We start from the raw sequence: 24,815 nt of genomic DNA on the forward strand, positions 1-24,815 counted from the left end.
TTAAAAATTTAGAAAGTAGGCTGATACCTGAATTCGATTTGACAAAGGACAAAGTTAATTCAGAGATGTAAATCAGTAAAAATACTGAAAGCTAGCATTCACTATTATTAATAAAGGAAAAGAAAAAAAGATCCTTGGAATCATTAATGGTTTTGTCAGATAACTCTCTTGTCCATTGTTCTGGACAATAGGCAGACATGTTTATTATTTTATATGTATGATAATGAACTGTGGTGTAAGGGATAACATTGGGAGATGGGGTTGTGATCAAGCAAAACTGGTTTGGATGCCATATTAATATATATACTACTATGTATTTTAATGAGTTAAAGCTAATTATATCAATTGAAGGGAAAATCCCTAATTCTCCTGCTTTTTCTCTCTTGCTCTGCTCCATCTGGGGGGTGGGGAGGACCAAACAAGAAACAAACAAAATCCCTTCTGAGATGCTGATTCCTTAAATTTCAAGTTCAGAGTAATGATATGAAGCAGAGGAAGGGAAGATAGATTACCACCAACAAAAACATTTGCTCCAGTGCTCTACAAATTTTAAGGCACACTCACTTTACGGTATTTGATTGTTTTACCTCAACTATCATGTGATAGGTACTAAAATTTTGAACCTACAGATGAAGCTGAAAGTCAGTGACTGTCCAAGGCCATACACCTAGAAAATAGTAAAGTCTCCAGTTTTTAAATCCTATGGTCTAGGTATAGCCCATAGCCTTTCAAGGAAAAGACCACTGTTCTTCCTCCAGGCTGTTCTCTTATGCCCTCTCAATGTCCCCTTTCTTTAAATATATGACCAGCATCCCCACATTCAAAAAAACGTCTCTGCACTCCTATTCTTTGCTTTTCCAAGGCCTCTGGATTTTCCATTGCTTTTTTCTTCATGTTTCTTATCCCTAATTTACTTTGGCCCTTCAAGATTTGAAATAGCTACAATTACTGTCTCAGTATACTCTTACAGTAAATGAAATTATATTATTGGCTTTTTCCCACAGGATTTTGAAAATCTTAGTAATGTGTGAGCATTGTTTCAAAGAAGATAAAAATATCTTCATTATAGTTGAGCACAGTATCTGGGATATTTGATCCCTACCTAATTGATAGTACTTTGAGGTCCCTTATAGTTTGCATAAAGACATAGATAAACACTCTAACTAGACTTTAAAAGGCCAAAAAAATCCAGTTGTGCTAGTTTCATACATTATAATGAATTATAAACTATGCATTAAAGTATTTAGAAAATATAATCTGTATTTCATAATTTTTAATCCGTCTTCAACCTTGATTTTCTTCCTTTTGCCTCAGTTACTACCCACCAATGACAAGCATTTGTATCCTTACCTAATTACTCCTGTTTTCCTTTTAGAAAGCTATTAAATAGTGAAAAGAAAAGAGGCCTGTAGTATTTCTCACTGTCATGTTTATTGAGACCAGCTCGAGACTACATAAGGAGAGAATTATGGGTATGTAGGATTGTAAAAAGAGAGCCTCAATGAATGAGTCCCTATGGGCAAGACCAGATCATAACAACAGATGATGTGGGCAGATATCCCACTGACATTTAGTATAGCTCAACACAGCCAGAATGGAATAAAACATAATAGTGGTCAAGGTGGAAAGAAGAGACAAGTAGTAATGAAATAACTGCAGCACATCCTGAGGTTATTTTCTGTTTCTCCTTTAAGTTAAAGCAGTATCATAAGGAGAAAAGGCTCCTAACTGTTTTCAAGTTATCTGAACAATCAATGGCACTGGGGGACGATGTCTACCTAACTTTGCACATCTTTCCTTGATGAGTTTTTCCTTTGTGATTCCAATAAGTAAATTATAATGTTTGTCCTATTGTCTGAATGGTTGTTACTAAGGGAAAAGACTAAAATTGAACAAACATGTCATTAGCATTCTTAAAACGTTTAAAAATGAAAGACACTTCAAATTCAAGATACTTAATTTTTTTTTAATGTTTATGCAAAGGAATCAATAAAAGGAACCAAGCCATACATGTGTTTATGGGATAGAGATTTAAAACAGAAAAAATATGAATTTTTTAGTATATTATCACTTTTTGATACTAATCTAATAGTAGAAGTCAGTAATTAGAGGGAGTTAAAAAAAAAAGAACTGGGGTAATTATTCTGGGATAGACACATTCCTTGAGCTTTCTAGAATACTCACAGTGAAAATATATTAAAAATCAAAAATTATTCCTTCGTGTAGGCATTTCAGTTTCATTCTGAGGCTGTAAAACTCCTATCATAATCTTTATAACCAGAAGAAGAGATTGGACAAGCAGGTTCAATGTCTTAGGGTCCATAATTTCAGGGACTTGTCAGAATTATATGACAGAAGGTTGATCTAAATTGAACTGGGATGGTTGCAAAATATAACGTTTTCAGAAACAACATTTAATCCTTTCATCTTTTCCTGTGAAAACTCAGATAATTTTGAATTTTCTAAGTCTTCCTGTCTCCATTTTTCAGGTATTATGCCATTGCATATTAGTCTGTATCAAAAAACTCATAAAACATCAAACTTAGGGTTAATTTGAGGATTTTTTTCCATATTTCTGTTCTGTTTCCCCTGATCAAGTCTCAAAATGAAGAAAATCAATCAAATGATTAAAAAAATGAAAAAGTAAAAGAAGGATGCAAAAAAATGCCATTAAATAAAGATACATGGAGGAGATGGGCTAAAGGAGATTAATCCCATGTGGCTCTGAATATGGTACTAAAAAAGTTTACAGAAGAGTACCTCTCTCCCATCCTAAATAAAACATAAAGTTCTGAGGATTTAGTCAGATAAAGAAGGCACAATGAAAATACTATCATATCTTAGCATAAGAAGCCATTAATAATTAATAATACTTACAAAGTGGGTAAAGGAATAGCATGCATACATTTGAGAACTTCATTAATACATTTTATAAACACTGTGATCATGATTTCCTTTAATTTAGCAATAACCAAAGAATGTCCATTGATTGGCTTCATCATTCACTTTTTTCCTACAATAGACCCTTATGTTATTTCTATGATTATGACTGTATGCAAGAAGAAAATCATCAGATACGTGAATTGTGTCATGACATGGATGAGCACAGAGATGGATGAAAACCTAATTGTTACATTACTCAAGGTGGGATTTTGTTTGCATGTACTAACATTATATCTTACAGTGGCCACATAAGAGGAATAAAATATATAATGATACCATGGTGAGAAGTGAGATTCACAAGATATCTAAACTCACCTACAACTATATGAATTATTAGCATTTTCATGCTACTGGGATACTAACTTTTTTAAGTATGTATTTACAAAATAACATCTGATGGGTACTTATTTCTGCATTGTGTTCTTTCTCCTAAATTCTCACTGAGATGATCTGTTGTCTAGGAATGAGTCTGTGTCACAAGCAGGAGAATAACTGAGGAGAAAGCAATTGGGTAAGAGACAGCACAGAAAAGAAGAAAAAAGATATCAGGTAGTAGAAGACAGGTTAAAGAGAAGACAGTTTAAAGTAATGGTGTGTTGATGGAAGAATTTGTACACATCAAGATTATGCTTGTAACACATTTAAGAGCAGTAGCCTTTTTTAATCACAAAAGAGACTTCACTCAATGTCTCAAGGGATAAAGATTTTAGAGAAAGATCTTCTTTCCTGTTTCCTTACATGAATGAAGCAGTTGTTACAGAACAAAAAAGAAAGAGGATTTTTTAAAACTATAGGAGATTGAAAGATAAAGCTTTCAATAAATGATAGAAGTATATCAAATACCCTAAATGGGGAGGCTGGGGAACGGACATCATTTTACAGTGGGAGAAAAAGAAAAATCAATTGCATAATGGGAAAATATTTTCCAGTGTCAAAATATTCATTCCCTAATGTAGGTTCTTAAAACATATCTAGAAATCAAAGAGGTCCTTTAAAATATTTCAGTTTTACTTTGAAAGAGCCTCAGCTACTGTTTATCAAAGGAATGTTTTTCTTAGAGAAGCATTCAGACATTATTTTCATACTAGAACATCATTTTTTCCTTTCTTTAGTTTATAAACTCTGAAGATACAATGTTATAAATTTTGATCCAAAATGGATCAAGCAGAGAGACACTAGCTCACTGTAAAAATGATCATTTTTTAAAAATATAGAGACCATCATGAGCCAATGAAATATATGTTAAAAAAGTTTTGCATGTATGCCTCCCAAAATGATATACTGATAACTTTAGTGAATCAGAATTTGATGAACATTTTCTAATTGTTCTCTCCTGCGTGATGAGTCATTTACAATTTTCATGGAACCATTCAAATGTTGTTCCAAATTTCTTTAGCAAAAGATTTAATATCTGTTTCAAATTCCAGATAAAGTAATAAATACAATTTTATGGGCTCTGCAGGACTGCTGCTCATTTTGTGTTCAGCAATGCTTCAGATCTTGGTTATTTAATATGATCAATCAGGACTAAGAGATCAGGGTCTACACCTAATCACCATGGGACTTAGGCACAGCCCTTACCATTTCTGGACCATACTTTCTCCATCTACTGAAGAAGAACAAGTTGGATTAAGTTATCTCTAAAGACTACTTGTCTATATTAATATTTTATTGATCAAAGAGTTCTAATTCAGTACTACTCAAGGTGTTGGTTTGTGAGGTCAGGAGCTTGTACTAGGATATAAACCACCAAATTTCTTTCTTCATCAAGAAATTCTTGCAGTGAAAAAGAATGACAGCTGAATTGAAACGGGTTTAGCAAGCCCCTTATCTCTTCAAGGACTTGTAGCAGTTCACAGACTGGTCTGAAGGCCATAAAGTCCTAACACATTCTTCTTCCTGCTCATTCAAATAATTATCTTCAAACATACCCCCAAATTTTTACAATGATGTAAACGTTAGTAGTCTTCAGTCCTACAGCAATTGAGAAGAGTGAAATAATTTGCAGGTTTCATAATTATACCCATCAAGCATGCAGTTGGCTGTACCTTAAATAATCAAAAGACTATACATTAAATTTAGTCTTCCAAGACACAGGCTCAAGGCAAGGAAGTTTGAAAAATTAACCATGGCTATTGTTATTGTGACTTTATCCCCAAACCTAAAATTGGGACACATGGCCTGACAAAAACTAGTGTATTTATGGGTTTTCAAACTGAAACAAGTTATTTAAATACAGAGAATGGTGTTAGCAAAAGGGTTAAAATCACTGAGGTATACTGCATCTCTTATTAGGGATCCAAAGAGTATAAAAGAATGAATAACTCACGTGAATAGACAGAGAAAATATTTGAAATATGAATGTCCTAGAAAATTTAGAGTAGGATATACATGCACTGTATATATAGTCCTAATAACTGAGTATAAAAAATTGTCATTTTCAGAAATTCCTATTTGTGGAAATTACAGTCTAGTGAATCTGTATATTCTTTCATTAGCATAGTCTCAAAATTATGTTTAAAATTAGAACATGTCCTGATTCTATTTTATTATATAATCACGCTAAGTTAGACATAACAGAACATTTTAAATGTATATTTAAAAAATTACTTACACAAGAAGAGAAGAGGGGGAATGAGAATTGGGATTCTTGCTCAGGGTAAAAATTACTATCTATATAAGTGGATGACATTTTTATTATTCAGGTGCTTCAAGGCATCCAATTGGTCAAAAGCTAGTTGCTTATGTAAATAATGGTGGAGATCTATAGTTAGGTACTTTTAAATTTGTTTGTTTCAAACTAAAGGTAAGTTTTTACCAAATGTGTGTAAATTATTTAACCACTGATTGACTTCACAAATATCGACCCCTAACTACAGTGCTTTCTCTTTCACCTCTTTGCAGCTATTTGCCTGTTGAATCATTTTTGTCTCTCTCCATACACATATACTCATATACCACATTTCTATATACATTACTTCACTTTAAATGTCTTTTAGTGCTTCTGAGTCTGACTGATGTAAGATGTTATTTTGAACATGCCAAAGCATCTAAACGACTCCAGCCTTTTCTTTTCAGCCCGCATTCCTTGATAAGTGGCAAAGCTTCCCACTTATCAGTCACTCAAAGTGACTGTAGCTGTCAGTTGTGTACAAAGCGCAATCAGTTTGGAAGCGGAGACACCAGCATTTTTCTTCTCAGCTTGAAGCAAACACGTTTTGACTGCTAGTCATTCAATTTTAAAGCATTCTCAATTAGGGTGGATGAAGATATAAAGAAAACACATCCTAAACACCTCCACCAGGCAACAGAAAAATTTTATTGTTATCTCTTGATTTACTTTAAGGCAGCCATTCCTCCTCTTTTTCTGGCTGCTTGACATGGGTGCTCATGACAACACACCCTCTATCATTAAAAGACTGAAATAATATAGTATACTAACACCCTGTGGAACCTCTGTTTGAGCCTGTTTACATGTTTTCTTGTGCTCTCTCCCTCTTGAATCACCCTGTAGTAAATCAAATAATTTACTTCAAAAATTGAAACAAAACACTCTTTTAGACTCACTTAGTTTATTTGTGAAAAAATTTTTATTCAATGGAAACACAAAATCCAATTCAATAATGAGAAGAAACAGGAGAAAAGTTAGCCAGAGAAAGGAACTTTGGGGGAGAGAAAATAAAATAAAAATAGTAAAGGAAATAACTAGTGGCTATGTCAGATGTTCAAGCAGCAGGTATGGATACAGGTACTGGCAAAGTTGTGAAAAGGAATAGAGAGAGAGAAAGAGAGTTAAAAAGGTATTCAGAATTAGATGGTGGTTATGGGAGGAGAAAAAAATTTAATACCTATTTTGGCACTAAATGGAAGAAATGAAGGGAAGATAATGATTCAAAAAATGTATGTACAGACAGACACCTGTGTGTATATATAGATATATTAATAGAAATCTCAAATTAAATATATGGGTATGATATCAAAATTAGCTCATTAGTTTACCTCTTTTATAGTTAAACATATGTGTATGCTATGAAAGTTCATTAGATCACTTCTAATTTCCTTTTTAGGTCTAACATAATTGTCAACATAAAATAGTTTTAAAAGATATTTATCTTGGGGCTTCCCTGGTGGTGCAGTGGTTGGGAATCTGCCTGCCAATGCAGGGGACGCGGGTTCGAGCCCTGGTCTGGGAAGATCCCACATGCCGCAGAGGAACTGGGCCCGTGAGCCATAATTACTGAGCCTGCGCATCTGGAGCCTGTGCTCCGCAGAGAACAAGAGAGGCAGCGATAGTGAGAGGCCCGCGCACCGCGATGAAGAGTGGCCCCCGCTTGCCACAACTAGAGAAAGCCCTCGCACAAAAACGAAGACCCAACACAGTCATAAATAAATAAATAAATTTAAAAATAAATTGAAAAAAAAGATATTTATCTTTTATAAATATGGCACCCTATCTTTTTTGGCATTCATAAGTGAAGATTTGGTTATATGTAATATTTGCTTATGTGAAACATACCTTTCCTCCATTTATAAATATTTATTTCCTCCATTTATAAAGGGTACCCTCTTACCTGGCTTACTGTAGAAAGCAAAACTAAATTACTTAAAAAAAAATCCTGCCACATTTGCTAGTTTAACAGGTTTAGCTCAGTTTGATAAGATCAATTACTTTTATTTTCTAGGGATTATCTGAATTAAATCACTCATTGCTACTCTAATAAGGAGAGAGAGGAAGAAGGTGCCTTTCAGTCTACATAGTAGTCAACTGACAGGATCTCAGAATCTCACACACACACACACACACACACACACACACACACACACACACACATCCTCATTTCTACTCCCTACAAGATTGAGAAAATGCCATAACCTATCTGAATTCTTGTGATAATCATAAGAAATGACTTCTACAAAGTACCAACCACTTAATAAGCAATGGGCTGCTTCTTCTTACTAGTATAGTACAAGGTACAAAATGATTTTACAAATCACATACAGCACTAGGGAATGTTGGTTGTCTATTTTCGATGGCTCCCATAGCATCTATTTTAATCTCTTGAGAAAATTACTGTCTTACTTATTTTTACATACACTACACACTGGATAATGCGCCCTCACTTCATTCATACAGTCATACATTGAGTAAATATTTCTGAGTTCTCATCATATGTCAAGAAGATTTACAGGTTCTTTGGATACAGCAGTGATCAAGACAGATAAAATCCTTGACCCCCATAGACTTGTTGCTAGGTGTGCATTTGTGGTTGCAAGGGTACAGCAAGAGCTAAATAAATATAAGGGGTGAGAGTGCTGTAAGACAAGTCTGCAGGAAAAGAGCTCAGAGGCAGCTGGAGGAGGCAGGAGCGCCTCCGGCTCTCAGAGACGGCCTCCCTGAGGAGGACGGCACTGGAAGAGATGGCTGGCTGAAGTGAGGCTCTGAGGTATGGGAGGAGGTGAAGAAAGCATTCCAGGCCACAAGAATGACAAGTACAAATGCTCTGATGCTAGAACAGTGTCGGCATATTCTTGGCAACCAGAAAAGATGGGTTTCTAGCGTGGAAGGAATGAGCGAGAAAGTTAGAGGTTGGTGCAATCAAGTATAGCCCAACAGACTAAGGTAAGAAGAGTGAATTCATTTTAAATGACATGATTTTGAGTATGGTTACAGCACAATTAAATTTAAAAGATTACTCTAGCAGCTACGTGAAAAACCTAGTTAGCAGGTCAACAGAGGAAGTAGGATGACCCATTTGGTTAGGGAGCCTACAACAGCAGGCTAGGTGAGAAGTGATGGTGACATAGACTAGAGTGATCATGGGAGAAGTTGCTCAACTGATAGGCTTTGAGGATAAAAGCCAATTCCGATGGATTAGTTGTGAGACATAAGAGAGTGAGAGGATACAAAGACAGCTCCTAGGTCTTTGGCAACAGTAACTAGGCAAGTGGTATCATATTCACAGATGGATAGATCAGGAAAGAATGAGTTTGGGGGAGATGATTACAGGTTCTGTTTGGAAAATGTGAAATTTGAGGTGCATATTAGTTATGCATTTAAACAGGCTGAGTAGACAGCTGGGTATTAGACTCTGAGGTCCAGGTGAGAGACAGAGGCTCTCAAGATAAATTCTGGAGTATTATCCATAGGATGGTATACAAAGACTTTAGATGGGATCATTTAGGAAATAAGCGGAGACAAAGAAGTCAGAGGATGGAAAATAAACGCAAGTTAGCTTTTTAAGGACAGGAAAGAACCTACCAAATGAGACTGAGAATGGGGAAGAAAAGCAGACTGTGGTCTTTTGGAGGCCAACCAAAGAGTGTTACAAGAAAGTGGGAGTGGTCAACTTTATTGAATGCTGCTGTGAGCTCCAGTATAATAAAGACTGAGAATTAAGCACTTCTAGAATATTCACTGAAAAAGAAACATCTTCAGTTTTCCTTTTGTTTCTCCTTCAAGGGAAAACTGGGGACCATTCTGGTATCATAAAGGTATCTTGTGTTCTATTTACCTCTCCTTTCTCATTTTTTTTAACTGTTAATCTTTCTTTTCAGAAGAAAAGAGCCAAATAAACACGCACACACAGAGTAAAAAGTCAATCCGTTTCTCGTTGCCTGTAAATTACATAAAAATTTACCAACTCTTGAGTAGAAATTAGTACTCTGGCTAGAGAGCTCTTCGAAGGAAATTTGCCATGTGCTAGGGACGTCTGGAATGTATGTCTTGACTCATGATATAATTACTCTTCGTAGAATTAATTCATTTTATGTTAACGCTGTTCATTTCACTGGCATCTAATTTTCTACCTATTTGTCAACTCTCTTCAAAGATAGGAGATAGAAATTCTTTCTAAAGACTCTGTGAGCACTTCCTGCTACCACATTTATTTACCACACTAACTGTATAAATTAAGGTGAAATAAAAGAAGTTCATTTAGGCCAACATATTGACTTTTGACCTATATTCTCCAAACCTGTTATTGATAACTTGCTTTGTTTTGTTTCCCACTATTTGATAATTACATTCCCAGGTTTTATCTAAGCACTGATGGATTCTGCTTTGTTAACTGGTAAGATGAACTGTAGAGCCTCAGTGAAGAAAAATGTTCAGCTTTTTCCACAGGTAATGATGTTTGGTAAAGGTGGCAAAGTCATGGGAAATGCTGCTCTCGGTCTGCTTTCCGGGCCAGTCTCGATGATTCCATAATGACCACACTGGATTAAATGAAACCAGGGTTCACTTCAAAAACCATACTGCAAAGATTGGAGAAAGAAAAAACACAGAAACGGCACAGAAACTGGATGACAGAAAAAGGAAAACAACATGAAAGATTGAGATTCCACATAAAAAAATGAGGAAAAGGAAATGACCTCTTTCCTTGAAATGCACTGTTTATGTCTTTACTGAGGAGCCCAAGTCAGGATGAATGAATTACAGAACCAGGATTACAGCTTCCAAAAACTGTTGTCAACGTCACTTCAACAGAATCATCAACTATAGCTGTTATTTCAACTAGGGTCTCAATAATGATACTAAAAAGTTTAAAATATCAAGGTCATTGTCTAAAATTATATATAAACTCATACTGTTTGACAAATTTAACAAAAAGGGGAAAATGATGGTGAAATTCTCCATATCTATGTCCCTTGTCCCCACTATTTTCCCACCAGAGAAACTAAAAAATATATTCTATGTTATACAGATCTTAGAACTGCATATTTTGGTTTTGGAGCCTCAAGCTTCACCTTCACCTTTCATCATCTTTATGAGGACTCCTTTGTTCCCAGATACTGTTTACTGTTCTGAATATTTTCTCCTATTTAAAAAGAAAGAATTTTTTTTAAATGATGTTCTGATTTACATTTCCAAGATAGACTGACCATGTGCATATATCTCAGTTCTTTCTGGAGACATCATTAAAACAATAAAAACAAGTAATTTATAAGCCTATGTCACATAAGATAATTAAGAATAAAAGGCATGCACAGGCAAGAAATATGACCAAAGTTCTGGAAGATGAAAAGCAATTGTAGAGTGTTAGCTGATGAAAGTGGGTGAAACAGACTAGAGTATACACGCAGGGGGTTAAGTGAAAACAGGGCTTAATTTTTACTCAGAATCACCAGAAAGTCTTAGGACTTGAAATACTAGATATGAGAGAGAACAGGAGTTTAAGACCTGGGTTGAAAACAGTAGTATTATTTGAAAGTGGCTCTCGTCCTCTCCCCTAGCTACATCACACCCACTTCAACAGAAACTGAATAGTCTAAGGAAACTTACGATAGCTAGCGCATGATCATTGGAATCCCAGAACAAAGACCTTTCTGTACCCATATACAGGATTCATGTTATGTATGGCCAGCTTCCTGTTCTCGCTAAAGCAGTGCCCACCTGTTGATAAGTCTCATTCATAGTCAGAGCTCCCAGTCTACTTGTTCTTATCTCATTCTTAAATCTGGATGCGTAACCAATCATTTTCTAATTCCAGTAGAACTTCAAGCTGAAAGAGTAATATCAAGATAAACAAGGAGGTGAAAATGAGAGAAAAGATAATTTAATGAAGTGAGAATTTAATTTTTTTGGCAACACCCTCAAACATGTATACCCTGAGATATTCAAGGAGAAATGATCCATTAAACAATAGGATAACCTGAAAAAAGAATTAGAGAAAAGAAGTTGCTCATGGAAATTAAAAAGGTAATTTCTCAAAGATCCAATTAAAAAATCTAGGAGATAAAAGTTTAGGCAATCCCCTAAAAATAAGAACCAAGAAACAGAAACAAAAAATATGAACATTAGGAAACATAGTTACTAACCCAGAAAATACAATGTCTGCCTAATAGGAGATCCAGAAAGAACTGAAAAATAAAGGATAAAATGGTCAAGAAAAAAAAGACAAGATAATTTTCCAGAGCAAAAGAACATAACTTTAGAACAAAAGATTCATGGTGCTTACAAAATAATAAATGAAAAATATCAGACTATATGCTGATACTTTTCATTTATTGTGAAATGTCGCAGTAAACAGAAGATACTAAAAGCCTTCAGAAAGCAAAAATATTGGTCACACCAACAAAAACATCAGATCAACATCATATTTCTCACAGATGCGAGAAGATGATGAATCGATGGATTTGAAATAGAAGGGAAATGACTTCCAACTTACAATTTTATTTGCAGCCAAATTATCAATCAAGTAGAGGGGTAAAAAGGAGCCCCTCCTTTTTTTTCTAGGAAGTTTCTTGATGTGATTCTGGAGCAAAACAAGGAGATAAAGCAAGGAGATAAAGCAAGGAGGATAATATAGGACCTAGTGATTCTCTCGACCCTGGAGAGCCATAAAGGGACATCCTAGAATGTCGGCAGGACTAACTAAACCAAATGAAAGCAGAAGAACAGAGGACTAGGGAGCAGGTGTCAAGGAAGGTCGGATTGTGGAGATCTGGTTTATTCTTGAGAATTTACAGAGATAATAAGGCAACTAATATGAGGAAGAAAGACTAATGAAAAGTCAGTTGGAAAGCTCAAACCTACACAGAAATGAAATACGGAGCACCTTATTTAGACTATGCAGAAAAAATATACAGACATATTGTAACCTAAAAATCATCTATTGATTTTCAGTTTTTAGGATTAACCAACAGGTAAAGCACAATAGCTATGTGTGTATGTGTATATATACACATACATATATACACACATGTATTATATATATTTAGAGTAAACACACAGATAACAGAAATTGGCAGCCGTGTGTGGCAGAAGAGAGATGTCATCCTCATCCAACAAGGCAAGTGTTAAGAGACACTATTTAGAGTTGATTGAGAAAAGAGGTGTAAGTTAACTAAAGTTTAAGAATATCTATTGGAAGGACTTAAATGACTTATGTCACTATATTACAGGTGAGGGAGGGGTATAGGGGAGGGTGCTGGGCTGGCAATACCAGAACTAAGTTTCCAGTTTCCAAGTTAATGATATTTAAAGTTGATAAGTCAGAAACGGCACCATAATAATATTTGATATACAGAAGTATAATAAATACTAGAAGGCTATTAAAAAAAAACAGATTTTAAGGAAATCTTTTCTGAGTGAAAAGATTGGGCACAGTACAGAGGACTGGGCTCGGATGGTTGCTTTCATTATTCTCTTGTACTCTTTTAGCCATCAGGTATGTGTTATATCAATACAAATTTTAAAATATATATGCATATCAATCTATCTGTATCTCTATCTACAAAAGCAGGTTTGTCCAGACAGAGAAATCATATGAATGACTGTAATTCTATCATTAGGTAATCACCAGGAGACGTACGTAAAAAAAAAAAAAACAATGCTTAAAGGATTTTAAAGTGGCTTCCTCTGAGTAAAAGGACAGACCTGCCAGTTATCATCACTGCTCTTTTAGGAGAGGACACCCATCTTCTCAAAAGGAAGTTCTCCTTCCAGAAAGTACAAAGAAGAGAGGAAAGTCATTTCGAAAGCTGGTACTTTGTATCTCCATATTTTCTCCTCTAATAATCTATCTGAATGTCAAGAACTATATCCTCCCAGTGGTGGTATATTGTATTTCATACAGAAAAACATTAGTCGGAGCTCAAGGAGTTAATGCATTTCCTTCTTAGGTTGAAATGCTACCTTAATTATATGGTGTTTATTCTTGGCATTTCCAGTTTCCTAAAGAGACAAGGTTACTTTGCAATCTCTTTGTGCTCGTGTATATGTGTGGGGTCTTGTTGAGGGGGGGTAAAATGCTTCCGACTTACCACACTCAGAGAAAGAAATCATAAATCAGCAGGTCAGTCAGGTACTATTATTTCACCTTTAACGTTATTATGTTTCCAATGCAATATTTCAATGGATTTCCTTCTGCATAATAATTTATCAAGAATTACCAAAACTCTTAATGAGCTCAGAGAACTTTGGCTCCAATAAAATGAAACCTTTATCACAAATTGGTTGAGCCCATGACTGCAACGTAATCATTCAACTGTATATAAGTCAAGATGTGTTTTTACTTCATAGGAATAAGTTCCCAGGGAAAGAAAACTCATTTTAAAACTTTTGGCCATTAAGCCTTAAATGACAGAATATTGGTGAAATAAAAATGACCAAGACTTGGGGAACTTGGAATCCAGCCATGGTTCCACAAGCAACAACTTACGTGACCTTGGGAAAATCTTCTAACCTTACTTGGTTTCACTTTACAAATGTCAAAATGAGAGATAGGTCTAAATAAAGGCTTTCTAAAAGTCTGCCATAGTTCTAAAATCATATAAATTTGGAAGAGTGAACTTACACTTTTCAGTGGCTACTGCCATGTAGGTTATATATTTTTTTTCCTAGAAATTCTCCTCTATGGAAATATTCATTAAATTGTCCATCATCAGAAAAACAGAAAGAAGTTTTTCAAATGACTTAGGCAAAAACTTTTAGCATTGTGTGCTCATTACATGCCAGGGATGATGCCATTTAATCCTCAGACTAACCGGGTGTGACTTAGGTACTATAATTCCCATTTAATAGATGGGAATAATGAAACTCAGAAGGACTGAGCAATTTTCTCAAGATCACATAGCAGATGAGGTACAAAGATGCAGAAACTAAACATGAGTATGTCTAAATCCATAGAACCTGCTCTCTATCTTTTTGTTTAACCACTGAATACACTTAAGTTTCATACAGTTACATATAATCCTGTAACACCTAAAGAATCAAGCTCTCTCCTACATACTATGGAATATACACCGCACAACTAAGGAACAGAGATTTGTCCTTTGCTCAATCCTTAGCTCCAGACAAAATCAGTGACCCAAAACTACTATTAGTCCTGCATGTGCTTACCTTATGAATCAGAAACAATGACAGGGGGTTTTTAAATACCAATTCTTTGCCCCCAAGAGAACACAATGAACAATAGTTGGAAAAGTTTATCAGAAGAGGGAATGCAACAAATATGTGGCATCTCTTATGACAGTTTAAACACTGAGCTTCTAGTATGGGAATCATGAAATTATGCATTTGAAAAGAAGTACAATATCTTTAAATTCACCCTTAAAAATATTTAAGTCAATTTCATATTAGAGCATGTTGTTGGATTGACCCTCTAAGATGCTAATAAGAACTTTAAATTCCATTAAGTATTATTGAAAAAGGGTAAGAAATTTAAAACTAGGACATGCTTCCCCCGGACCCCCCAAACACACACCCAAAGCTACAGAAACCATGTCCTATACAAAGCTTCAAGACAAAAAGAGAACTTGAGTCTTCAGGAACATTCAGTTTGTTGCCATGATGGACGTTGAATAGAGGTCACTCATTCATTTACTTTAAAAGGTTTTGGTAACAGTGAATCAGGTCAAGAGGAACCACTCGTCTAGGATCGTTACTGGAAACATAAACCATCTAACAGTATTAGAAACAGGCTGACTTATAAAAAAGAGGTTAGTCAGGAAATAAAACTGCTGAAGATGGGCACTATAGCACAAGCAATAGAGTAAAAGAAAAAAAAAAAGATTACCCTCAAAAAATCTAGAAGGATATTTTTCTCTGAAATATTTACAAATTTCATCTTGCGTATTAATGTGCATTAAAAGTTAGCTAGATACAGTAAGTAAAAGTGCAAAGATGTTCTTTTTTTTAAGGACAACAAACAAAAACATTAAAGAAAAATATTGCTGAATAGTAGAAAAGGAAGACTAAACCTTCTTAGTGTTCCTAAAATTAAGGGTCTCATAAAGAAAGAGACAAATTCTTGAGGGAAGATGGGATGTTTCTGATATTATGCATGATTTTATTTGTAGAATGAACTGATTTATGATCTTGTAAAGAATGACAGAAAATTCTCTTAATTCTTCTTTTAATCCTCATGAGTTATGTGAATAAACCTGGAAGAAGGCTATAACTCTATAAAGTCTTTATAAAGAAATAATGTAGATTGAGTTTTCAACCCAATTAGAATCATGCAATTTTAGAGCCAAGGTTGCTTTTTAAAGAGATAAGAACAGTTCATAAAGAATTGACCCTAAGTGATTAAATAAACTGGCTAATTTGCCAATTCTTATGGCATTTTTCTCTTTCAACAAATAACTGCAGAGTAAAACTTACCACCGTTCTTTTCATCTGGAGTTGAAAGAAAATAGAATTAACAGGTCAAGAGAAATTTTAAATAACCTGGGTCATTAGAATATGTGAATGTTTGTTCATACACACACGTACAAACTTGTTCATACGTTTTTAAACTTGAATGAAATATACTTCGAATGGAATAAAGATGACTAAATTAACCTCTCCTTTAAAGAGAGGAAAGAAAGAGGAAAATGTTAGGGGACATCACCCTCCTGTCATTTAACACAGCTATCAAGTGTGAAAATTCGTTCTGCTCTCTTACCTATCAATCTAATCCATCTCACAGATCTCCTTAGACCATCTAACGTATTGCATAACTTTCCCAATATCTGAACCAAGTGAACGTCTTGTGTATTTATAGCTGAAAGAAAAATTTTAAATGTAGCCCTAACTGTGGACTAGTAACACTGCAGTCCACTATTATATCAAGAGAGGAACTAGAATGCATTGTTTTCTAAGGTCCAAAGGAACAATGGCACAAAACATCTAAAAAATGCAATCAGGATGAATAACGTAAGTGGTATGTTTTTTTCTACAAGGTCTTAAGGCTCCATATTTAAGAAAGAAAAAAAAGTAGATCAAATTCAAAATATACTATATATTTTCAGATATCAAAGAAAATTTAATCTATGGTAAATTCTTATGTGAGCATTGAATACATATTGACAAAAATTCATTTCCTAATAATATTTGTTATACATTTAATTTGCCTTCTACTATAGCAGATTTGATTTTTAATCTTCTCCCTCCTTGTCCTATGCTGCCAAAGAAAAGGAGGAAGTAGAAAGAAGAAAAGGGAGAGAAAAAATTCTATAAAGGAAATATGGTTAAAGATTTATGTGGGGACCAAAAAGGATCTCTTCTATGTTTTTAATCTTCTGTTTCTACATATGCCCCTACATCAGTGCTTCCCATATCTCTCAATAGACTAATTTAAATATATTGTGATTTTCATAACTATTAAGTGTTTGTTAGACAGCTCCAAATTAACAATTTATAAAATATACTTTAGAACTATGATTTCAGTTAATGAATATACTAGAAGCTGTGAAAATTAATTCCTTTCAGACTGTCACTCTTGCTCGGTATTTAATTTTTGCCTGAAACATTCCCAGGCTTTTTAAAAAAAATAATAGCGTGATGGGTTTTGACTCCGTCGTTATCATTTATCTGTACTAACACTAGAAAAGAGGACAAATACACAGATATAGTATCTCAGCATCTTTTAATGTTTCCCCCAAATTACTGTCAGTGTGACATTATTTCCTTTAGGGACTACTGGATTTTTTCTGGTCTACCCTGTGAACTAGTGGAGGCCAGCAGCATAACATTTTGATCAAATAGAAATTCTAAGCTTTTAAAATTCTCATACTCAGCAAAATTTCAACTAACAGTCAGAAAACTTTGCTTCTGATCCTGGTTCTACCTATAACTAGTCATGTGATCTTGGGCAAGTTATTAAACTTGGCTCCAGCTCGCTGGAATACAGTTTCTATAGTCATGTCATTTCTAGAATAGTTTAAGGTACTTCATTTAAAAAATGCTCTGCCTTGTAAAGTACAATGCTCCATGCTCTGGAGCAAGAAATCCTCCAATTTCAACATTTTGTTATTATGACAGAGCTTTAAATCCACATTATGAACGCAGTGGTCATAACTGTGGAATAATTGCAAAACAAGTAAGTACTGAAGGTGTTGCACAATTTATATGGTCAGAAAACACAGCTGATTGAGGCTTCTACATATTTATAATACGGGTTTACATACATTTTTGCAATTCTATGTAACAAAAGACTATCTCAATCTCATAAAAATTATAAGCACTTAAAACCATTGGTACCCTCATCAAATCACAGTGAAACGAAGTGACTTGCAAAGGACCACACCACTCATTATGGAATTGTATCTTATTTATAATGAGAAATTGCCATAATAATTCTATTATCTTTGGTTTTCAATAATCAAAAACATTTTAAGTGTAGATAACCTCGTACCATCAACTAAAATTACATTCAAAGGCAGCATGCTCAGGCTAAACATGAAACCCGAAAAACAGTTTTAAACCATTGAATGAATAACCACACTCCAGATATGGACAGACAGATAATATCACATTAGAAATATGCTGTTCGTAATTAAGGAAGGCACGGAGTCTTGGTTGGAACATTTCACTGATGTTTCTCTATCTCACTGAAACTGTGCTCATTAAAATCTCAGGTAGAATAAGAATGAGTAAACCTTGACTGGGCTATATAACCCACAGTAAAGAAATTAAGTGTAGCTGACCCAGTTAGATAAAATGGGATAAACTTTTTTGGCAAATAAGTCTAAACATGATAAACATGCGGATGAAATAATTTTGACATGTTTGCTTCTGTCATTTATATTTACACTTAATAAAATATATTGGATTCTCAAGATACAGCTTCAAGAGAATGATGAATTTCTCCCCAGATAAGCTGACTGCAAATCTAACAGTTGATTTCCGATGGATGATGTCCCGTAAGGTCGGAGTCATTGCTCCATGAACTAGTTTCCTCTTCTTGCTAGTCACAGCAAGTATGTATTGAGTACTTACTATGTGCCTTGACACCTACGCTAAAGCTCTCCATCCATGATTTTATTAAATTCTCCTAAATACTCTACGAAATGAGTGCTTTCAGAAAGGGAATTTTCAGAAAGGGAAACAAATTTTGGCAAAACGCATGCCACAAGCAAGTGGTGGAGACAGGCTTTCCCTGGCAGCTTTGCTTCTCATCCTTGCAAATTTCCACAGAAGAAAAATGTGGAGGTTATAGAGCCCTCAGTCTTCGTTTCTCCATGCAGTATGAAGGGTGAAATTCGACTTGAACACCAAATCGTTACCCTCCCTCACTTCCACCTTGATCACACGTGGCTCTCGAGCCTACTGTAAAACGTTCTCCCTGCCACCGACGTCTAACTGAAAACCTTTCTGCTTTGGTTCCCCTGCACCTCCCCCATCAAGAACATTTCCAGGCACATATTAAACATTAAAGAATAGAGAAAATGAAACATTTCTCTACAATAATTTCCTTTCCGTGTAGGATAAAAATTACCATCAGCTTGCCTCCCCTAAAACATCGCGACACAGTCGGGCCCGTGACAGAGCCACCGTGTGCAAGATTCTCATGGCACGTGGGTGACACGTCATGATTAGGCTGAAAGTAACTTTTATTTTGGAGCTCATTTCAGTCAGGTCACCTGAAAATGAGTAACAAAATCTATTTCTTAATTGGAAGTCCGTATGAAATTATGGTTTCTGACCTGGATCTGTTGCTGAAGCAAATTGATTTTGTGTTGTTGCTGCAGAAGCTGCTGCTGTTGTCTTGCAATCTGCGGAGAAACGGCACATGAAAAAGTTAAGAGTATATTACAGTCCCAGGGGGAGATTACCAATGTTCTGTGTCTCAAAGTTTGATTTGACACTGATTAAGCTTATGAAGATAGATGTGCCTGCGCCCCTACAGGACCAGCAAGTCATCCTTAAGTAGGATCAGACAAGATATTTAGACTTACGAACAGTTATGCTTCTTTTGGAAAACGAAGCCTAAGACACAACAACAGTGGTCCAATCCAGTGTGAAATGCTGGAGTTTCAAAAATCCCTCTTCCTGGCAGTATGTTAAGGAGGTACTTACCTCTGACGTTTTCAGCCCTTGGAAAAGAAAGAGAATATTTCACAAACAGGAGGGTGTGTGCCAAAGAGTTCAGAGCAGGACAAGGTACTGTAAGATGCTCTATTCCTTAGTGAGGTTCTGGTATGCTTTTGTGTCTTGGTAAACACTGTCATTTCTGCCTCTCACAAACTGACTGCCGAGTCCTCAACACATTCAATTCTGGTCTCTACTAACAGGATTCTTAATAAAGTCACCAGTCACTTCCAATTTTTTAAATTCTGAAGTGTTTTCTCGTCCTCACTGCTTGACTTTTCATCAGTATTCAATACTCAAGCGCTTTCCCTTGATCCTGAACTTTCTCCCTTGGCTTCTATGACATCACATTTTCCCTGTTTTGCTCCTACCTCTGAGTCTGATTCTTCTCAGTTACTGTCAATGGCTCTCCCCCATCACACAATGTTGTAGGCTCACTTTAGACTCTATTCTTTTCCCTCTATACCTACATCCACACGTATGCCAAGTGATTACAAATTTGTTTCTCTAGCCTGGATCTTTGCTTTAAGCTTTAGACCCATTTATCCAACAACATTCTCAAAGGCACTACAAATTCAACAGATTCAAAACTAAACTCAGGAATTAGCCCTCAGTGTGGTCATCCTAAGTGTTAAGCCAGACGAGCACAACTGCCCCCTGTTTTTCGCTCTCATAACATCCTCTACCTACTTGATACTATACCACATGCTATGATGTTATATTTATTTTTGTTTTTGCTTTAATTAACAGGTTTCTGTCTCCTAGGTAGAAATTCATAAATACGGTGAAGTTAGGGGTCACGTAGATTTTGCTCTCACCATTTGCACAAAGCCTGATGCAAAAGGAGTACAGAGTGAGCACTTGATGAAGAGTGCGTGAGTGAAGAGACAAGAAGAAAATTCTAAACACTTCATGAGATAGGGCAGGAAACCTTCTCACAAGAATGTAACTTCTCCTCATGAAACTTATAGCTGCCTTATAAATACGCTCTAATTCTTATTCTCAATGCTACGGTCACTATCGTTTTCACTAGGAAAGTATATCCCTTAACCTCTGTATCAGAAAGCAAAAAATTCAGGAAAAAATTTATGCAGATTCCATTACTATGAATGAAAGTAAAGAACCTATATGATGAGGTTGGATCTACATGGCTGCACAATGAACTTTTTATTTCCCCTATGTATGCTGGTACAATTATAATTACTTTAATGCTTTTGTTTTATCTTAGGAATACAGCCTAAAGAAATTCCTTTCTCTCTCTCTGAAGAAAAGTCAGAAAGGAAAAGGTAGAAAACGAAATACCACTCTCTTCCTTAAGTCCGGTTCTTTCCTCCCACATATCAATATTTCAGCTGATATTTAAATCCTTTTATAAGTGCCTTAAGATTTTCTTAAGAAACTAACCACCTCATAGCCCTCCACACTTCCTCCTGTTCTAAGTCACTGCTGCCTCTTGCCTGGATTGCTGTGATAGCGTCCTATCTGCTCTTTCTGCCTCTGCCCTCGCTCCTTGCAGCCTACTATAAACCAGCACCAAGAGAGATCCTTTTAAAATATAAGTTGTGTTGTGTTATTCCTCTTTTCAAAACCCTCTGTCTCGCTCAGAGTAAAAGCCAGTTTCCATATGATGCCTGCAAGGCCCTGTATGAGCTGGCCTCCTGCTATCTCTCTGACATCATCTCTCTCTCTTCCCTTTGCCACTCCGCTTTCCTGTCCGCTGAACACACCAAGGGTACTCCTGTTTCCCGAGGGTACTCCTGCCTCTGGGCCTTTGCACTTGCTTTCCCCTCTATCTGGAACACTCTTTTCCTAGATGACTGCATTGGTCACTCCCTCACCTCCTACAGGTCTCTGCTCAGCTGTTACCCTATCAATGAGGCCTTCCCTGAGCAGTCTTTTTTTTTTTTTTTTTTTTTTTTGGCTGCGTTTGGTCTTCATTGCTGCGCATGGGCTTTCTCTAGTTGTAGTGAGCGGGGGCTACCCTTTGTTGCAGTGCGTGGGCTTCTCATTGCGGTGGCTTCTCTTGTTGCAGAGCATGGGCTCTAGGCATGCGGGCTTCAGTAGTTGTGGCACACGGGCTTAGTTGTTTCACAGCATGTGGGATCTTCCTGGACCAGGGCTCGAACCCGTGTCCCCTGCATTGGCAAGCAGATTCTTAACTACTGCGCCACCAGGGAAGCCCTGAGCAGTCATTTTAAAAGAGCCTATCTCTCTGCCTGGCACCCTCATCCCTATTTTTCTGCTTCATTTTCAACATATATTTTACTTATTTATTGTCTATCTCTTCCCAACTAGAATTCAATACATGAGGTATTTTGGTCTGTTTTATTCCTTGCTGTAACCTATTAACTAAAACAGAAGCTGGCATCAAATTGGTGCTCAACAGAAAGTTGTTGAAAAGATGAATGTGGAATGGAGCACAGAGTAGGGACACAGTGTACTGACTAGGGAGTGTTGGGAGTAGGGTCAGAAAAGGAGTTCTCAAGGTGAGAGAAACCTAACCTGAATCTTAAGGAATAAATACTAAATGTCCTTCAGAAATATCCCTGTGTCCCGATGAAAAGATCAGTGACTACCAGAGTGGTGATGCTGCACTGCACGGCAGAGAGGATCTGGGAGAGCAGAATGGGCTCCAGGAACCTGACCAGTAGCTCTCAGGAGGGATCTTCTCTCAGGCTGTATAGGCAGCATTGCCTGGCATCGCTCCAATACAGCGGAGAATTTCTGGAAGAACCTAAGGATTTCTGAAGTTCTAAGGAGAATGTCAGAGTAAGTAAAAAATTCTAGAATCCGTTGATGATATTTGAGGATGGGCCAGAGTGTGAAAGAGAAAGTAAGGAACCTTGCTCTCCATTAGTAATTGCTCAGATTTTTTAGGACAAGCATGCCCTCAGGCCCATCGAAGTATGGATTCTCTACAAAGAAATATCCCCATCTGAGTTCCAGTTTCAGAGGCTCCTAGGATCTTCTGAATTCAGATGTCTGAAGGTATTGAGGGTTATGAACAAGAAAAGAGTGGTGTTCTTCTAGAATGTCATGGGCAATCATTCTGAGCTGTTTCATCATACGGGTAGAGCAAGAGGAATAAGGGTCATCTCCAATAACAGGCTAAATATATACTTAAGGAAGATGGTGACACATTTCATTAAAAATAAAAATATCATCTTTCAAGCAGAGATGAACCATCAAGTAGAGAAAAGTAAACAGAAGGAAAGGAGGGCTCCTCAAATGTAATCTGAATGTTTCTCCACCTTTTTCAACTCTGCTAGTTTACACTTTGACAGCTGTCTAGAAGGTTTTGCAGTATTTGTGTAGATACAAAAGTACCCTTGACTAAATAACAGTCCTCCTCCACTTAAGACGGTGAGTGCACTAAACCCAGACCATGGGATGGTAAACTTAGTCCTAGAAAAGATGTGCCATCTTTATATGTAAGCTCACCCTATGACACCTTCTGTCTTTCCTTCCCATGACTACCAAGCCTCTTTTAAGTAATACTTCTTATGCATTACCTCCATTTCCCCACTATGCATTGTTCTTCTACATGTCAATTCTTATTATCTGATTTCTGCTACTAAAGCTCCAGAGAAGCCCCATGCTTAAAGGCTGACAATGAGAATCTAAATGACTACTCTAGTAGCTTCTTGCTTCTGGATATGTTCATTTTCCTCTCCCTACCGGCTATAGGCCAGCATCTCCCAAGGATCTCTCTTCCCTTAATTCCTTTCCATTTTCTCATGATATCACCACTACTCTCATTTAAGGCCTATAAACCTGTCATTCCTCTGCATGAAACACCTTGGCCCTAGATATTAATACCACTGCCTCTCATAGGTCATTTAGATCTGAGCTTAACTGGCAGAGCCAACCACCCAAGCTAAGATGGCAACCCAAACTTGTCATATTAATCAATATTTATTAAATTACTCTCAGTACATGTTTTCAAATTACTTATGACTCTCTGAAGTTATTTTGGTGATTTTTCTTTTCCTTTGTTAATTGTCTCTCTTTCCACTAGAAATTAGGGGCTTTGTCTTTCTGGTTAATTGAGGTAACTTCAGTAGTTAGCACAGTGCCTGGCACACAAGCACTTGATTACTATTTTTTTGAATAAATGAATGAAACCGACTGTCTCCAGTGGTTTAAACTACCATCTCTATGTAGATAATCTAGGAAATGAGGCTCAGCCCTCTCTTCCAAACTGTTAATTGATATTTCTATTCTCTCACATACTTTCAGATGGACAACCCGACGACAGCTCTAATTCCGCATAATAAAACCACCTGCTTTTCCAAATCTGCCCTCCTCTTGACCTTCCCTGTTACCCAGGCTCAACGCTTTTCCTCTCTCTTTAGCCCACTTAAAAAATTCAACTGACCATAATTCTTCCACCTATTTATCCCTTCTTTCTCTTTCTCCATGGTCATTACCCTATCTGGTTTAGAGTCTCACACCTTATTTAGATGATCATAGTAGCCTCCTGACCAAACTTCTTGCCCCATGATTAGAAATTGACTTCACTTGTTGAATCCTACCTAGCCTTCCAAGTTCACACCAAACACATTGAATGAAATCTTTCCTAATGTCCCTGACTGGAAATGGTCTCTTGACTCTCCACGGTTCTTTTTGGTACTGTGCTCATGAATTTCACCTCGATTATAATCACTTCCAAGTTATGTACCACTAAAATAGTTAATAAGCTTTTTCAGATGAGTTTTTTGCTCGCTTTGGTGTTTCGCCTTTTTATTTACTTAGGCAGGGCAGGGGGGAGAAGATTTTACTGATCTTTGTTTGCCTCCGAGAGTGACCTATATGCTTCAGGCAGAACAATACCTGAGGAACCTGACTGTGTTCTCTAGTTCTTACTCGCCTGTTCTTGCTGCTGCTTGGCCAGCTCCATTTGCTGCCGCTGTTTCTCGATCTGAGATGCAGCCAGTTTTTTCTGCTCATCATGGGCAGCCAACAGCTGCTCTCGCAGACTGGTTAGCTGATTGATCATCCCCATGAGCTGTCTCTCCTTCTCAGCGAGGCTTTCGGGAGTCCCTGAAAATAAGATGGCAATAAAACATGTAAGAAA

The 24,815-nt window shown here is 36.5% G+C and overlaps 1 protein-coding gene across 12 annotated transcripts in view; it reads right to left on the reverse strand.

The window, feature by feature from the left end:
- The window catches only part of SOX5 (SRY-box 5), a 999,335-nt gene that overhangs the window by 184,369 nt on the left and 790,151 nt on the right, over positions 1–24,815 (reverse strand). For all 12 annotated transcript variants that reach the window (XM_029204642.1, XM_029204643.1, XM_029204639.1 and 9 more), the window contains 2 exons: positions 24,609–24,781; positions 19,354–19,422 (listed from right to left, as the gene is read on the reverse strand). In XM_029204642.1, coding sequence (XP_029060475.1) covers positions 19,354–19,422; positions 24,609–24,781 — 242 coding nt within the window. The remainder of the gene's footprint in view (positions 1–19,353; positions 19,423–24,608; positions 24,782–24,815) is intronic.

The sequence above is a fragment of the Monodon monoceros genome, unplaced genomic scaffold (assembly GCF_005190385.1).
Source record: "Monodon monoceros isolate NGI ecotype Baffin Bay Population unplaced genomic scaffold, NGI_Narwhal_1 Super_Scaffold_6, whole genome shotgun sequence".
Classification (NCBI taxonomy): domain Eukaryota; kingdom Metazoa; phylum Chordata; class Mammalia; order Artiodactyla; family Monodontidae; genus Monodon; species Monodon monoceros.